We start from the raw sequence: 18,527 nt of genomic DNA, 5'->3' as shown, positions 1-18,527 counted from the left end.
AAAACCTGAAAAAAGGGTTCATCAGACTATCCACCTCTCTTGCAGCTTCTGGGATGTTCTTCGTCCAAAACAAGGATAAGACCTTAAGGCCCATTGTCAATTATAGAGGATTAAACAAGATCACGATCAAAAATAGATACTCTCTTCCACTCATCCCAGAATTAATAGAGAGGTTGCAGACCACTAAAATATTTACTAAACTGGATTTAAAGGGCGCTTACATCCTCATACGTATCAGAGAAGGGGTTAAGTGGAAGGCGGCTTTTCGCACCAGGTATGGATTATACGAATATCTTGTCATGCCCTTGGGCCTATGTAATGCCCCAGCAACCTTCCAGTTCTTCATTAACGATATTTTCAGAGATCTGCTTGATTTTTGTGTAGTGATATACCTAGACAACATTCTCATATTCCCCAACTTATTGGAACACCGTAGACACATTAGATTGATCTTCTCTCAGTCCCCGAATGCAGGAAGTGATATATATTACATCACTTCCTGCATTGAGTGTCACTCTCCAGCTACAGAAGCTGATCTCTGCTTCATCAGCTTCTCTGGGGGTTCCTAGGTGACATTAGGGATCTTGGAGACCCCTGATGTCTCCATAAAGAGGACCTGTCATGCAAATTGGCTATCACATAGGGGGCTTCTTAGCCCCCCATGTAGTAGCAATAAAGTTGTGTGTAAAAAAAAAAGTAATACAAAAATGAAAATCATTAAAAAAAATAAAGCATACATTTAAAAAAAAAAAGAAAACATTTTTTTAAAAGTCCCCGTCCCCCACATACACAAGCAGATATGCGTCGGGTGCGCCTATGTGCGAAAACGACGATTGCACCTATTGTGCCGCACATGTTACATATCGCCGCAAACATTGGAGAGCAATAATTTTAGGGCCATTAATCACTGATAACACTAAACTGATGAGCAGTAAAAGCGCCTATTTTGCGATTTTGCGGGCGCACACAATTTTATGTTTTACCAAAAATATGGGTAACCATAAATGTTTTATAACAGAATGCAGGGAACCTTCTTTTTAATTTTTTTTTTACATTTACGGTACTTTTCATTATATAGTAAAAAAAATAACCCCCCTTCCCCCCCGTGGTGATTTATATACCTCCAAAAGAAAGCTCTATCTGTCCCCAAAATGTTTTAACATAAATTGCAAGGCTATAGTCCGGTCATGCTGACTGGTGACAGTGAGAGAGGAAAGGGGTGGCACAGTAGCAGTGGAAGAGCCAGATGGGGGGGGGCTATTTTCTGGCAGTGCCCCCCCCCGAGACTAGACTCTGGATCTGCCCCTGAACCTCTGAGTGGGGACCTTGGGGGGAGGTTACTGTGACATACTCACCTGATCTCCGGTCCGTGGTCAGCTGGTTCCTCCCCCTCAGAGGCTTAAGCCGGAAAATCTTAGTCGGCCAGCATTCATGCAATGAGGAACAGGCTTACATATATGTCCTTTTGCTGCTATCACTGAGGTGCCATTACCTTATAGCTGGACTGATTGCAACCACACATGATTAATTTCATACCTATTTAAAGGGCGACTCTGAAGCAGCTCTAGAGGCCTCCTCCATGTCTCATGCATGGGACTATGCCCTATTATGCCTCAAAATTGACGACCGTGAAAACCACAGCCGACGCAACGTCAGACTTGTGGTCCTCAGTCCAAGCTATTTTCAAAAAGCTCCTCGACAGGGATTCCTCTCTGAATTCACAGAGGCTCCACAGAGCCTCTAGCCCAAGTTCTAGTGGCAGCTCCGTTCCCAGTGTTGCTGTGACAGGTGCATTTCTTCGCCCAGAAGGAAGAGATCATGCATCTGGAGTGGGTACAGAAAACCGTGGACTTTGACAGAGCGGACATTTTCATCCTCCCAAACCTTTCCCGCAATACACTTTACCTACACCGCCTGCTGCAACTACCTGATCTGTTATCCTTCCTGGAGACGCCACTGGAGGTCCCGAACTGGCTCTCTTCATCACTCTCCTCGCAGCCGGGACTTTGCCTTCCTCTACGAGCTCAACGTTTCCGCAGCAGACGAGCAGGCTCAACGGTGTGTAGCTCACCCAGGCCGGGCCCGGCGGCCAGGGAAGCCTGATTTTCAATACCTGCAAATGCTCTATGACCTGCGGCTGTATTGTAATCTGCTACCTGGTACGTAACAGCTGTTTGCCTCATGAGGAATGTTCTCCCCTTTACTGTGGAGCCTACCCCATTCGAGATCCCCTTGTTTGTAATGAGATTTATCCTGTCATCATATCACCTTGCTCCATGGGCTCCCTACATTGTGGGGGACACTGTTGGAGGTTGCGGCCTCCCATACGATTTGTCCACCTTAGAGTGGTTCAGTCTGGCCTGCATACGCTACCTGACTGATTTGGGTACTGCTTTTCTTTTGCCTCTGATATATTTCTAGGTCTGTTTTCTGTATGTGTTCTTTTTATACTGCTGTTTATGTATCTTTACTGTACACGTATCGTTACATGCTATTTTACTGTCTATCTGGTCTAGGGTAATGTTTTTGCAGCTGACGGGTGAAATAAGCCCACAAACAGCCTATAAATGTTTCCCTTTTGCACCGCCACAGTGGGGGGTAAGGGGGCAAGTTGCGAGATACGACATTCAGTCCCTGTGGCGCCCTCCTTTTCGGGGTTCACCCTAGCCCAGTTAGTGGAGTGCCTCGTTGTCCACTGTCTGAGTGGGCTCATGGTCCCCCAGTTTCCTCTCTCCCCCTCACCGATGTGAATGCATGGGTTTTCTGGAGATGGCTGTAAGAACTTACCTCAGCAGTCCCAGACCTCTCACGGTCGTATCCTTGGCTGATGTCAGCCAGAGAGCAGTCAGTGTGTCTCCTATGCTCTCTGGCTCCAGTGGCTGCTCCTCAGAACCTAGCCATCTGTGTAGACTTCCTAGTTCCTGTGATGTGCTGGGCATGTTTGAGCACACTGAACCGCCTGTTAAAGAGACAGTGTGCATTTCTCCAAGCAAGTCTTTATGTTAAGTTTTATGTTAAGTTTTTAACTCTAAGCAAGTATTTCTCCAAGCAAGCCTCCAGCTCTGACATCAGCAGAGCACCAACAGGTATAAATTCAATTCAATCTAATCAGTCTGTGCTTGGTTATTGCAGAGCTTTGCCGTTTGCAGTGCCTGGCGTTATTATCCTGCTGCTTTCCTATGTATGGACCTTTAGCTTCATTACCTGACCCTGATCCTACGCTGCCCGGCCTGACTGTTCTGATTACCGACTACGAATTTGGATTACGATTTTTATATTCAACCTTTCTTTCCTTTTTTTTTGTTGCCGTTTGTCCACCTGCCTCTTCCCTTGCCCGGTTCCACCAATCCTTATGACATAGCAGTGTGAACAATGATCAGGGCCCAGTCTGCTAACAGACTCCTATCCTGGAATGTTACAGGTTTAAATTAGGGATGCACCAATATACCGTATTTTGCGGTCCATAAGACGCACCGGACCATAGGACGCAGGGAGGTCCGGCGCGCCTTATGGAGCACTCGACAGACTGTAGCTTCTGTCACAGCTTCTATGACCGAAGCTGTGACAGAAGCTGCAGTTAGTGACCGCTGAGACAGGTGGTGTTGTGATTACAGCGCCACGGTCTCAGTGATCACACAGAGCAGACGAAGAACATCCGTTCTTCGTCTACTCTATGGTAATCTCGATCGTCGCCGCTGCTCGGTTTTAATACGAGTGATCTCATTAGATCAATCGTATTAAACGAGCAGTGGCTCCTCCTACCCGCCCGGCGCCCGAAACTGCATGTCTCGGGCGTCGGGATTCGCTCCATAAGACGCAGGCACATTTTCCCCCTCCTTTTGGGGGGAAAAAAGTGCGTCTTATGGAGAGAAAAATACGGTAATCGGCCGAAAATGGCCCTTTTGGCTAAATGCCGAAAGTCCCATTTTTTTCCTGCCCATACATCGGCGCATCCCTGCTTTCTTTCCTCCCCGCTTGGCGCTGCTCTGTGTCCCAGCGGGGAGGAGAGAAGCTGACATCCGGCCGAACGCTGCGGGAGCTGACATCCGGCCGATCAGCCTCCTGTCACAGTCCGGCAGAGCGGTGTGTGGTCGGAGACAGCACGCATTGTCACAGGAGGCTGAGCTCTGCTTGCTGCACCACTCACTCAGCCTCCTGTGACAGCTGTCAGAAGAAGGAGAGCCAATGCAAACGCTCAGCGATCATTGATCACTGAGTGTTTGTACATAATTGAGGATATCACCTCCTTTTCATTCATGATTGTGGGTATAGTAAACATACTCTGTCCTCAAGTTATGAATGAACAGGAACACTCAGTACAGATGCTTCCTGTTCATTGATAACAGGGGCTGCAGAAAAAGAGATTGAGGACTCTGTGTCCTCAATCTCTTTTTCTATTTTAAAAAGGGAAAGATCAGGGGTCTGTTTAGACCCCTAATATTTCCCCAAAGCCCCTAAAAGTAAAGTAAAAAAAAAATATTTAATAAAAAATGAAATAAATATATAAAAATTAAAAACAGTTTATAATTTTTTTTTTTTTAAATTAGAAAAAAATGTAAAAATACATTTATTTTGTTTTCGGCCTGACATTTTTTTTCATTTCGGTTTTGAAATTTCCATTTTGGTGGACCTCTAGTTTAAATATTGCAGAGAAGCGTTCCAGGTTACTAGGTGACCTGTGGAGACATAGAACACAAGTTGCATTCCTCCAAAAAACGCACTTTCGTGCAGATAAAATTCTCCAACTTCAGATTTCCTTTTTCCTATAATAGCCCCAGACTCCAGGTCTAGAGGGGTGAGCATCGTCATCAACCGAAATGCTGGGTGACAATTCTCTCCAAACAGGCTGCTATCTGTTCATCAAGGATAGGGTGAGGGGAACTCTGGACCTACATTATGTACAGGCATCTTCCATTTATGCCATCTCTATTTCTGACCATGCCCCAGTCCTCCTGGATCCGTTCCTTCCCACTAGTGAGCCTACTTCCTCCCAATGGATACTAAACGATGGATGATCTTAGGAAACAGAGGCTAGAATCGAAAATTACATGTTTTTTAATCAGCCAACCAAACTCCAGTTTCCTCCCTAATGGTGATGTGGGAAGCCCTTAAAAAGGTATATGCGTGGCATCCTTATTTCCCAAGCCTTGAAGCCGAAAAAAAATCCCATATGGAGGCCCTTTTACGGCTTCTTGAACACATCCGTCGCCTGGAATCTCAGCATAGGCAAACGCTAGCACAGGCAACAGTGGATGAACTGTCCGCTTTACGCGGTCGCCTTAATGATCTTCTCCTGCAGAAAATCAAAGCTAGACAAACCATACTCAAGCGCTCTTTTTATGAATTTGCTAATAAGTCGAGTAGGTCCCTAGACCGCAAAGGTCATCTTCAGACCAGTTCAAAAGGACATAGCCAACCATTTTAGAGATATCTTCCGTTCACTTTACAACCTTACTCCTCCCTAATCTCCAGAGAAAAAGGGGAAAACCCTAATATCCACCCAATATCTTACCCAAACTGGCCTTCCTAACCTGACACCCGATGAAGCTGCTGCAATGGAGTCTCCCATCCCCTCAGCAGAATGGTTTGTGTTTTGGTTTTAAAACAAACAAAACCCCACAAAGCGCCTGGCCCGGATGGATATTCCCTTCAATATCACTAAAAACCTTTTGTGACGTTTTACAATCCCCTTCCTGGCGGCTAACAACTCGCTTTTGTCTGGCCAGAATTCCCTCGTTAATTCCCTTTGGGCCTCCATCACTGTAATCCTTTTTTTTTCCTTCTTTCCCTCTCCTTTTTCTCTTCTCGACCTCCTTTCTTTTCCAGCTCTCTTTACGCGCGTTCTACTCTTTAGTTGTTTTCTCTTTCCTTCTGTTCTACCTCTCTTCTTCCTGTTCCTCACAACAGTTCTTATGGTATTATAATGTGTTAGTATATGGGTTGCACTCTGTTTTTGCATCAACAGTTGGATTCCAGGGCTCTAAGTTTAGATGTGACATGATGGTTCACATCCACCCACGTGGACTGTCGCCTGATCTTATTTCTGTGCATCCATTGTATTTTGATGCTGTTATTTTTATTTGCCACTTTTACAATCTGTCGTTTATGTAAATAGTATGTTCTTAAAATCTTTAAATTAAGATTTTAAGAAAAAGTAGCTCTGATGGTTACACAATAAGGTTTTCTAACTAGGTGGTTTTTCAAGCCAATCTTGTCCAGTTTACCAACTGAATAAAATGTAACCAAGTGGTGCTGCATGATCAGGCTCACTGTTGGCAGATACAATTTTATAATGATAAACATTATTTAGGAATCAAATCTGCAAACTTACTGGATATTCGGTCTACTTTTTAATGGGCATGGTCCATCAGTAACATTTATTGTATGAACTGATTACTGACATTTCTAGACAGTAAAATGATTCAGTAATTTTTATTCATATGGTAAACCTGTACAGTAAAAGTTAGAGAAAAATATCAACACTAAGAACAATTAAACACATTTTGATAATTAGTAATAAATATCACAAACTTTAAACCATGGTTTCAAGAAGATGTAAAAACTCTAATTAAACGATAGTTTGCCCCCATGCACTGTGTATCATAAGCAATTGCCATTTTTTTAATTAAATATCGGTTTTCACTTTTGTCAACATTTGTTACAGCTTAGTGCTGCTGATCTCCTGCAGTCTCCTTACATCCACTTCCGGTCTAAATGTACCCGAGAAATGGCTGCATGTCACTTGTAAGGCTGGGTATCTTGATAGTGACAACAGTGGACCTTGCCTGAACGTGTGTTAAAACGTTCATTTGAAGTCACCATCTGAAGCCCTTGTGACAGGGTGACAAAGCAGAAGCACAACTGGTAGACAGAGACAGAGCATTGTCGCCCTACAAAAGGAAGTGTCTAAACAACAACCTTCATGGCAAGATCACCATGAAATTATTTTATTGAATTCATTTACAAATAATGTAATTTCAAAAAATAATTATCATTATCAAGTTAAAGTTCATATGAGATTTTAATGACTGGGTTTACATATACTTTAACAAAGTAAAAGGTTTCTCCACCTAACTGCAAACTTCTTGTTTTATGAAGCAATTGACAAAAAATTCCTCCTGCACCAGTTTGGAAGTTTCAGTCACAAGAAACAGCTATAGACAAGACAGCCTGCAGCACTATCACAATGCAGTGGTAAAAAAAAAGTCAACAGAGCTGACAGCTAAGGAATACATCAGTTGAGTGGAGAAACATGTAAAAAATACTTTGCCAGTCAACTGAAGCGTGAACATGTAACAGTAAGTTACATGTTGAGTCATTCGCTTCTGATTTTTTCCACCTTTGCTCTGTACACAGACACCAAGTACTTCTTGGTAAAGCACACATTTGACTATGAAGATTCTGGTAAAAGTATGCAGTAATACCTCCTGGATAGAAAAATGGCACTATTAAAGCAGCAAATAATTTAAAGTGGAAGTAAACCTTCTTGTCTTTTTGCAGCTAAACATGAAGCCATTAGCCTCTATTTAGATCTGCAGTTTCATGAAAAGATTGGTTGAGAGCCAGCATAAGCACACTGGCAACTGTGACAGGTATCAGCATATTTTCTGCAATAAAGATCTTTTACCTGCGTATTTCTTCTGGACAATGTACACGGAGCTGCACATGAGTACTATTGTGGCATACTCCAGAATAAATCAACTCTCATCCGTGTGCAGGAGTTGATTCATTCTGGCATTGCCAATCAGGATGGCTGAAGATACGCAACCCAGAAGATGACGGGGCAAAGATGTTGTCATTCGTGAACACACACGCATATGTGACATCACTGGAGGGGAGGGGAGTATAGTTCCACTTTAACAGAATAAAAAAAAAAATACAAGTAAGACATATGGAGTGAAAGTCAAGAGGTAGATAACTGCAAAAAAAACACTTACAGAAAAACATATTTACTAATGCTTCTTCAATATTGCTTATAACTTCACAGCATATGTCAGCATGTGATTTAAATAGTGATAAAGAAATTTCAAATAACAAGGATGCATGTAGAGTGCTTGAAGAAAGATAGTCGATGCACAGTGAGCTTGTCTGCTTTTCCCTGTGCAATACATAATGAGAGAATAAGTGGTGGTTTATGGAGTGGTTGATTCCTAATGCACCAATGCTTTTATCTGTATTATTGTTACAGAGTTGTACTTTTCAGTAAAACAGCAGAACTCAGTCCCCACTTAGACAAAGTGTAACCTAGCAAGAAAGGAGGTTATTTTCCAATTACTTTCTATAAAATGTGTATTTGTCGAGAAACTGAAATTTAAGCAGGCAAATTATGCAGGAAAGAAACAGCATATCACTGCTACATGCTATGCTAATACTGCAGTCAACATTGATTTTAACTAAAATTCCTAGTCAGGATATCACTGGAATATCAGGTATAAGGGAAGTCCAGGCCACACCTGAAAATTAGCACCTCATATAGGAACACATGGAGTTTGCTGTAGTGATTTTCCAATACTTGATCAATAGGAGGACAAAGGTTTTCAGGGAAATAAAATCTGCTGAAGGGAGCCTTGGGCTAGTATTGTTTGGATCTGCTGAAGGCAGGAAACAAGGTGCAAAAAAGAAGGCAAGATAAGAAAGTGGCTTTGGCTATATGTGCGTCTTGCAGGACCCAATATTGTTATATTTGTAGGGGATGCAGAATATCAACTGATTCTACTCGGAACAGTGGTATCACTTAAGCTTTTTAGGCTGGGGAATGTGTACAACATATGCAGAAATTGGTAGCAGGTAACATGTTTAACTAAAAAATAAGCGGTAAGCTGAATAAAACATTTTGGGTCATGTATGTAAATGTGGCACTGAAGGGGGCATGGTTTGAATAAAATATGTTGATGACTGGGTAGGAGGTTGTAAAACATTTGCAAACTTATAAACAAAATCCTCGAAATACATTAAAAAAAAATTACGTTTTTTGCGATTTTGTCCAGGCTTGCGGTAATATAACCGATGCACATGCTATACCAGCAAAAGACTCTGGGAAGTGCATGTCTCTTTCCCATTTATTAGTTTCTATATTGTACACCTGTACAATACTAGTTACATTGTTCAAATGCCAGTTGTAGCCCCCTAAAATATAAATCTTCTGATCCATCACACAGCAACCAGCTTCAGACTGTCCTGTTCTCATTGGAGTCACAGTTGTCCATGTGTCATTCTCTTGAGCATAGTACTCAACACCTAAAATGTCAAAACATCGGTCAACATGATCTAATCTTCCACCAAATACATACATTCTGTGATTTGTCCCAACCATTGCATGAAGAACTCTTGGTTCATTCATTGGCGTCTTAAATTCCCATTGGTCTAAAGAAGGATCATAGCAATGTAAGGCTTTTTTGTCTTCCACAGATACTCCATAGCCTCCTGAAATATACAGCCTTCCCCCAAGTGTAGCACCAGCATGACCCCATGCTCTTCTTTTTAGGGAACACACGTAGGTCCATTCATTCTTCTTTGGACAATATCTTTCAACGGAGGACAAACTGCCTGATCTATTTCTTCCTCCAACTGCATACAACATGCCATACAAGACATTCAGTTGAAACTGGATTCTGCTCTCCTGCATGGATTGTATTCTTAGCCATTGATTCAAATGGGGATCATAGCGGGAGCAGACATCTACAGCTCCTTCACCACTGCGGTACTGCAAATGCTGCCCACCTACTACATATACAAAGTTATCCAGGACTGCAACACAAGCATGACTGCAACCAATCTCCATTTCATGAAGTTCCTTAAATTGGCGGGCACTTACATCTGGCAGATGATACACTTTGCTGCTCACTGTTCGGTCATTATCTGTATAAGGAGTTCCACCAAATGTTATGAGTGAGAACACATCTGATCTAATGACCGTCCTACAAGACTGCATCTCATGCTGTCGGAATGGAAGGATTTGGTAGTTGAAAGCCTCGAGAAGATACTGGCGGCACAAGACATCCTCTACCATGATATCCACAATCTGGACACTATCCACCAACTCCGAAGACTGCATGAGTGGAAATCTAATATGACAAAGAACTTGACTAGCAAGAGCCCGACGTGAATAATCAAACTGCAGCCAACGGATAGCAGCATTAAATAAATCTATTTCCCTGCAGTTTTTCAGCTTATTACTTTGAAGGAAGAAAATAAGTCTTTCTAAAGACAAATGGAGAAAATCTTCTTCCTCAGAAATTTTAAGGAAATTATTAAATGTGAAAGAATCCACTGACTCTTTTAGAGATGCCAAACTGAAAGTCGTAGCCATCTGTCCAATATTTAGACAGGTTTCCACACTCATTTCAGACTTCAGGAACTCTTCACAAAGTTCTACAACAGGTACCATTTGGAGAAACACTGCAGCTCCCAAGACATCATGAATACAGTCAAGGTCCAGTGTAACCTCTGCAGTATAAGCAAAGTCAATGATATGTCGTAAACCTCTAGATGATACACCTTTTAATTCAATTATGTCTTGACTGGCTTCTCTCATTCCTCCTGTAAACATTGCCCTTCAAATTGAAGAAAAAAAAAATTAGATACATACATATTTCATTACATTTTCAACTGCACCAGTTAAAATAAAGTTTAGCCATCCAGAACCAAGTAATATGTTCATTCAGTAGCCTCCACCCCACCCATACTGCTTATGTTCACTTTCCTTTACTCCCCTGTTAACTTGATCTCAGTTTACAAAAAATACTTTCACTCCATCACGTTTAGAACAAATACCACGGCCAAGACCAGAGGCAGCTTCCCTATCAGCCCTTCGGCACACACAGCACCCAGTCTATATCTGCTCTCTGCTTCAGCCCTTGACCTCTGAACTCACCAATATATTTGATGATACCATTTCCAGCCGCCATGGCCAACTCCTAGGACATGTCCTGTTTCACCCCTACTCCTTCACCTGGAGACCACCGCAAATTGAACAATATTACACAACACTTCCTGCAGCGCCAGATTCTCCACCGCGCCCGGACTTCTGACACCACAAGTAAGTTCTTCACTTTCTGAAAATAATTTTTCATTCAAATCACACCATTTATATTTTCGGATTTACGCTCTTAGTGCTTCATCATAAATGAAACATTCACCTGTGTAGAGAATAAAGGGATTTAGGGCTTGTTCACACCAAATGCAGACCAGATCTGCATGAGTTTCTGCACACGCAGTGCAGTGGGTTGTGCCGCGTTTTGATGCGTTCCGGGCCGTTTTTGGTTTTTTTAAAAAAAGGGCTTTCCGTGCCCTCCAGGGCGTTTGCATGCGTTCAAGAGCAGGTAAAATAGGGCTTGCTGCAGTTTTTTTTTACATGCTCTGGAACTGAACTCTGCGGTGTGAACTAGAGCCCAAAATACAATTGGAATACATTGGACGCAGTTTTGATCCGGTCTGTAACTGTTCTGCTCTTGGAACGCACTTAGTGTGAACAAGGCCTTAAGGTTTCATCTGTGTATGACTGGGACCGGTCTACAATCATGTACAAATGAGGAGAATGTTTATGCATCTCAATATTGACACTATTAATGCCACATGGTGCCGAAAAAGAGTAAGCAATTTCAGAGAGTGTTACTTTTTGGAACTGAACTGTGATTAATACAGAGACAATTTAGACAGAAAGTTCTTCCTTCCCTCAAATTACAAGAAAAAATATACATTTTAAAATAAAAGTGTCTTATAAATTTGAGCCCTTTAGCAATACATAGTGATAACAGCTGCATGAAATGTATGAACATCCAAATACATACCGATTAAAAAGGACCAATATTTTGTTAGACAAATGATGTATGTGTATATGCATGCATGTCATTTGTGTGTGAATGTCATATTATGTATTTTTTTATTTGTAAGCCCTTAGCTGAACATCCCCAAAAGGTAAATTATAAAAGGGTCGGAGTTAATTTTGCTTAAAAAAAAGTTTTTAAACTGATGTCATATATATTTTTTATTTTGATATGAAAATTACAAAATAAACTTTTAAACACAGGTTGCACCCATAACACAATGGCTTTTCTAAATAATGCATACAATAGAAACTGATTGCATTTAGGCTCTTTCTCTGACTGAAATGTCATGGCTACAATCACCAATCTGGCTATGACTGATATAAAAATATTACCTGTAATAACAGGCTTTTTTTTCAGCAAATCATGTGCAAATACCAAATATCTACAGTATATGCATTTTTTCACATTCAGCTGATGAAAATGCTTTTTTTTTTTTTTAGTCCCGACTATAAAAAACACCAACATTCAACCTCATCGGAGAACATTTAATAAAAAATATATGTTAAATAATTTGTCTTTTTTTTACATTTTGTGTGAATGTTTTATACAAAGTAATATGATCTGGATTTATACTTTTTCTGGATTTCCTAAAATGTGGTGATTGTATAGTTAATTAGTTTTACCTATGTAAAATCTGGTTTACTGCTATTTAAATGAACGTGAATTAATCATCTGTATGCATGTTATTTGTGACTTGAACGAAAAAAGAAAACAAAAAGTTGTCTGGCCTGACATTGTTGTCAGTATGGTAACAATAGCTAAAGAAAATACTGATTACTGCAACCACCTTGTCACAAGTTCCTGACCAATCAGGAAGCTGGTTGGCACGTCATAACATGCTGTCAGGCTTCCTAATTGGTTAGGAAGCCAGGCAGCCTCAGAAGGTGACGTCTGTGTTCTTTTGATACAACACCAGCTTCCCAGGCAATCAGGAAGCCGGGCGGCGGGTTGTGACCCGGCTTCCTGATATACTGGGCCCATGGATGCCGGTATCCGTATTCGGTATCGACAAGTACTGAAAAAAAATCATAAAAATCGGTACTCGTACTCCATATTAAAAAAAACAAAAAAAAAACAGTATCGGTGCATCCCTAAAAAATACCATTACCTGGAAAACTTAACATATGCACATTATAAAGAATGGTTTTGATTTATTATAATTAGTCCAGGTACAACTGGAGGGTTTCTCAAGCAAAGGACAGAAGCAACTGCATATACATTATAATCAGAAATATATTTACTACAAATAGACATAGATTTACTAAAGATAAATCGGCTGTTCACTTTGCAAGTGAATTTGCACTCTGAAATGGAATTTTCCTTTAGTTTAGTGCATGTGGTGAAAATTTGGTTTGCAAAGAATACCCATTCACGAGCAAGGAAAATGTAAAAACAAAAAAGTATTTTTGCTTGTACATGACTGGATGATGGAAGTCAGCAGAGCTTTACCACATTCACTAAGCTAAAGGGAAGATTCCCTTGCAAAGTTCAAATTCCTTTGGAAAGTGAACAGTCCATCACCTTTAGTAAATCAACCCTATAGTTCCAAGGTGCTGTCTATTCATCATAAAGTAACCACCATCTAAACCAGGGGTAGCCAAACTCCAGCCCTCCAAATGAAACTACAAATCGCATCATTCACCTGTCCCTGAAAATCATGCTTCTGGTTGTCAGAGTCTTGCAATCCCTCAATTTGTAGTTTCCGCAAAGCTGAAGAGCCCAAGCTTGGCTACCCCTGATCTAAACCAATAATACATTTTCCAAGATCAGTTTATCAGAACTGAATATTTTAATTTATCAATGTAAACAGGGCCGGCCTTAGGGGTGTGCGAGCAGTGCGGCCGCACAGGGCGCCTAAAGGCCTAAGGCCGGCCCTGAATGTAAATCCTGCTCTTATAAAAATATTGATAAATGTCCCCCATTATCTTTAAGCAAATGGTCAATACAATTAGCCATATCAGGCTACCTCTTACTAAGCAAAGTTTATGTGGCAGTTTTTAAACTGTATTTCGGACCCTTGCACCTGGAACCCTCGGCAGCCAAGTGCAAAAGATCTATACAGGCCATAGATAGATTTATCACTGTAAAAAACACAGGCTTTCCCTCTAAACATATGCATACTTAAGAATTGGTCAGGCTGCATTCTGCCACAGTGCCTTTTTAGATGGAGGAAATTATGACAAGCTGTAACCTTGCAGTAAATCTGTTGTAAAAACTGTCTCCGTTCTCCTGTTCAGTATTGCCTTGCTGTGTTAAAAAAATTTTTTTTATAAATGTCCACCAATGTGCACTCCAGTTTAAGAGTTACAATAAAGAATGCAGTGTTCCAAAACTCCCTGAATCTTTTTGGTGCTCTCATTTCAGTATACTAGCTCAGCAGTGTCTGACTAGCAAGCAATGGCCTTGGGGTGGAAAGATGCCAGGATCAGCACACAGCCATTAGGTTGGGTCCTCATGTTTACTTTCCATGCACTGTGCATTTAGTTGGTTAATAAGGTGTACTGTGTACTTACAGTTCATACACTCTGGGTCTGCACACCTTAAGAAAAACTGCTATCACAGTAGGGCAACAGTTTAATATTGAGTAAGTTCCCCTTTTTGCTGTCAAAACAGCCCTGACCTGTCAAAGCATGGGCTCCACTAGACCTCTGAAGGTATGCTGTGGTTTTTGGCACCAAGCTTCAAGTAGCAGATTCTTTAAGTCCTGTAAGATCTGGAGATTTGGAGGCCAAGTCAACACCTCAAACAAGTTGTGTTCCTCAAACCATCCTTGAACCATTTTTGCAGTGTGGCAGGTCGCATTATCCTGCTGAAAGAGGCCACTGTCATCAGGGAATACTGTTTCCATTAAGGGGTGTACTCAGTCAGCAACAATGTTTAGGTAGGTGGTACATGTCAAAGTAGATCCACATGAATGGCAGGCCCCAAGGTTTCTCAGCAGAACATTGCTCAATACATCACACTGCCTTCGCTGGCTTGCCTTCTTCCCATAGTGCATCCTGGTGCAATTTCTTCCCCAGGTAAGCGACACACACGCACCTGGCCATCCAAATGATGTAAAAGAAAACATGATTCATCAGGTCAAGCCACTTTCTTCCACTACTCCATGGTACAATTTTGATGCTCACGTGCTTATTGTAGGCGTTTTTAGAGGTGGACACGGGTCAGCATGGGCACCATGACCGGTCTGCGGCTATGCGGCCCCATACGCAACAAAGAGGTGGGCACGGGTCAGCATGGGCACCATGACCGCTCTGCGGCTATGCGGCCCCATACGCAACAAACTGCGATGTACTGTGTATTCATACCCCTTTCTTTTAGGACCAGCATTAACTTTTTCAAGAACTCTGAGCTCATAATGTTACGCCTGATGGTTGTATACATCTAAATCTATCATGTACACAGTGGGTATAGAAAAGAATCACCCCCCTTTAAAATAATCACATTTTGTTGCTTTGCAGCCTGAAATGAAGACAGACACAGTTTTTGTTTTATGCAGCTTTATTTACTCAGTGCAACTTATACCATCCAAGTGAAAGATATTGGTATTATGTCAGAAAAAAAACAGAAATCACTGAGTTTGAAAAAGGATCACCCCTCCTAAAAATGACTTGTAAACTCAAATCAGGTGTAGCTAATCACCTTCTCAATGGCACACAAAGCCATTTGACTTTCAACTGTGTTCATCTGTGGTCATTTTGACTAGATCGGCAAGAAAAGAGCTTTCCTGGAGCATTTCAGTCCCTGGTAGTGCAACTGAAGCAAACAATTAACTACGGGTGGCAAGGCACTGTCAAAAGATCTCAGGATAAAATTGTGGACAGGCAAAGGTCTGGAGATGGATACAAAACAATGTCAAAGGCTTTATCAATGCCTAGAAGGTTAGTGAAGTCTTTTATTAAGAAGTGAAAGGCATTTGGTACAGCACAGACCCTCCCTGGATCAGGACGTCACTCAATTGGATGAAAGAGCCAGGAGGAAACTGGTCAGAGAGGCTACCAAGAGGCCTACAGCAACTCTGAAGCAGTTACAGGAATTTATGACAAAGAGTGATAATTGCATGCATGTGGCAGCAATATCACAAATTCTCCACAAATGTGGCTTGTATGGGTGGGTTGCAAGAAAAAAGCCACTTCTCAGGAAAGGCCACATGCAGTCACAACTGAGCTTTGCCAAAACGCACCTTGAAGATTCTGAGGCCACATGGAAAAAAGGTGTTCAGGCCAAAAAATTTTAGTCTCATCTGACCTGAACACCAAACGATATCTCTGGCGGAAATCCAATACAGCTCACCATCCAAATAACACCATTCCTACAGTAAAGCATGGGGGTGTTTCTCTGCAGCAGGAACTGGAGCACTTGTCAGGATAGAAGGAATAATGGATGGGGCAAAATGCCGTCAAATTCTTGAGAAAAATCTGCTGCCCTCTGCCAGATAGTTGTCAATGGGAAGAAGGTTTACCCTCCAGCATGACAATGACCCAAAGCAAACAGCAAAAATGACCACACAGTGGTTGAAGGAGAAAAAGGTGAATGTCCTTGCATGACTGACCTAGTCAGAGCCCAGACTTAAACCCCATTGAAAAACCTAAGTTAGGTACCTGGTAACTTATTTTCCAGGAATTGTCCAGGGCAGCCTCTGAGAGATGGGATCCTCCCACCTGAAACAGGAAACACATCATCCACAATTAGAATAAAAAGGGCGGTCCCTCCTAACCACCTCAGTATTATCATAGAACCGAAGGCAGGAAAGGACCACCAGGAAGTAACAATGAAACTCATGTTGAAACACACCACTCAATAAGCAGGGCGGGAATCCAATTCCTGGAAAATAAGTTACCAGTCACCTAACTTAGGTTTTCCCCAGTCATCGTCCAGGGCAGCCTCTGAGAGGATAAATTAGGAATAATATACTTAACCGGGGGGGGCACTGGCAAGAGCACCTTACTACCGAGAGTCTGATCACAACAGATGGAGGGTAACTCTGCAGTGCTACGCCAAAGATTGAAACGCAGCTCAGTGACTTCCTTACAGATTTTCTCTGGCGACCATAGCCCCTATGCCCCAGATGAGTCCAAGGCCATCATTGCAGCTGGTTATAAACCCTTCTAGAGGATGACAGGGCGATGCACATCCGAAGCCACCAAACATCAGTGTTATGGTGTTTGCTAGCCTGTATCAGGCCCTGAAACAGGTCAAAAACATTCTTGGAGCTCCTCAAGGAGTGACAGAAGTCCAAGTAGTACCAGAGAAACCTACTAAAGCTTTGTCAGATTTAGAAGCCAACTTCCATCCTATGGATGAAACAGGATAAAAAGAGGGACGCCAACCCTCTATTGATATACATGTCAAAATATACCACGAGTGTGGCTGTACACACTTGGTCATCACCTGGCTAAGATACCATGGATTAAGGCCTCTCAGGAAGGAAGGCGTGCGTACATACATACCTATGTGTACACTCACCCAGACACCAAGAAGGTGCAGAGTTGTTTGAGATTTGTCTAGGACAGCTGTACTTAGGCTCTTGATCAAAGCCTGTCAATTCCAGGACTTCTGACCTTTAACAGAACCCAAGGGCTCACTGGGTAAGTAAGTTCTACCTAAGTAAGTTCAAGACGAAGCAACTGTGAGATCAAACAAATGTCACGTGGCTGGCCTATGATCCTAAGGTTTGACACTCCTCCGATACTATAGGCAGAATAGAGAAGCTGATGTATGTAGAAAACCCAAGCAGGTCGTCACTTCGACATACTGACCTGTTGGGGGTAAAAAACACCCGCCCATCCCTAAACGATGCCTAGATTACATGGGTGCAGGCACAACCATAAACCCTGAAGTATGTAGCCTGTCTCTGGAGTGATCTGGTTTATCATGGCTTGTCCATATCTGCTGCATTTGGGTGTGTGCCCAGAATAGTTTCAAATCACACCTCCGTGTTCGATTCCAGTGCTCCACAAAAATTATCTGACATGCAACACACTGCTTTTGACTGTACCAAATACAATGTCTCTAAATCGTGTGCCTGAGCATGCAAAATGCCTTCTGAATTCAGAGAGCAGCCAGTATTCCTGCACCATTCCTACGCAGGGCAAATACACCCTTGCCATCCTCCCAGATATAATGCCGATTCTCTTGTGTGAAATCGAAGAGAATGAAAAAACACGAAACCGACCACCGACACCCTGAAGCCATGCTTGGGGTGGATACAAGACCAAGCTTGATATTCATGTAATAGCCTGGAAAAAAGCTATGCCCCATTGAAGACCCCTAACCGAGCATATGCTATAAACAGCCCAACAGATGTTTAAACTGCATGCGTCCAGTAAAAGGATGCACTAACAACGTCCTGTTCAGGGAAACCCCCATATGCAGAGCTTAAGCCAACCAGGTTTACATAGTGGGTGCCCATACACCTAAGGTAGGCGACATACAGGTACATTCATGCCAGCCAGGTGGCCAGAAATATGCTGCTATCTGCGTTAAGGACTTACGCATGCATGCATCTACGTGCGTATGCGTCCAGAAGTATCTAATATTCTGCCACCGACACATGCATTTAAACATGGTGCATTGACATGTGTCCGGAACAACAAAAGTCACCATCAAAACCTGGATGCGACTAACCTCTGTCCTTCACAAACAGATGTGTAGACAAATTCATAGTAAGTCTTAGTTGCCTGTATAGATCTACACACA

General features: G+C 42.1%; 1 protein-coding gene across 1 annotated transcript in view; it reads right to left on the bottom strand.

Moving 5' to 3' along the window:
• Positions 1 to 8,959: 8,959 nt before the first annotated feature.
• The window catches only part of KLHL26 (kelch like family member 26), a 39,319-nt gene continuing 29,751 nt past the window's right edge, over positions 8,960 to 18,527 (bottom strand). The window contains exon 3 of the mRNA XM_018567813.1: positions 8,960 to 10,553. Within this exon, the coding sequence (XP_018423315.1) occupies positions 8,963 to 10,553 (1,591 nt within the window). The 3' untranslated portion in view covers positions 8,960 to 8,962. The remainder of the gene's footprint in view (positions 10,554 to 18,527) is intronic.

Source organism: Nanorana parkeri, unplaced genomic scaffold (genome assembly GCF_000935625.1).
Source record: "Nanorana parkeri isolate BGI_ZX_2015 unplaced genomic scaffold, ASM93562v1 scaffold1097, whole genome shotgun sequence".
In the NCBI taxonomy this organism is placed as follows: Eukaryota; Metazoa; Chordata; class Amphibia; order Anura; family Dicroglossidae; genus Nanorana; species Nanorana parkeri.
The sequence above is the reverse complement of the archived record's forward strand: the minus strand, read 5'-3'. Positions and strand labels throughout refer to the sequence as shown.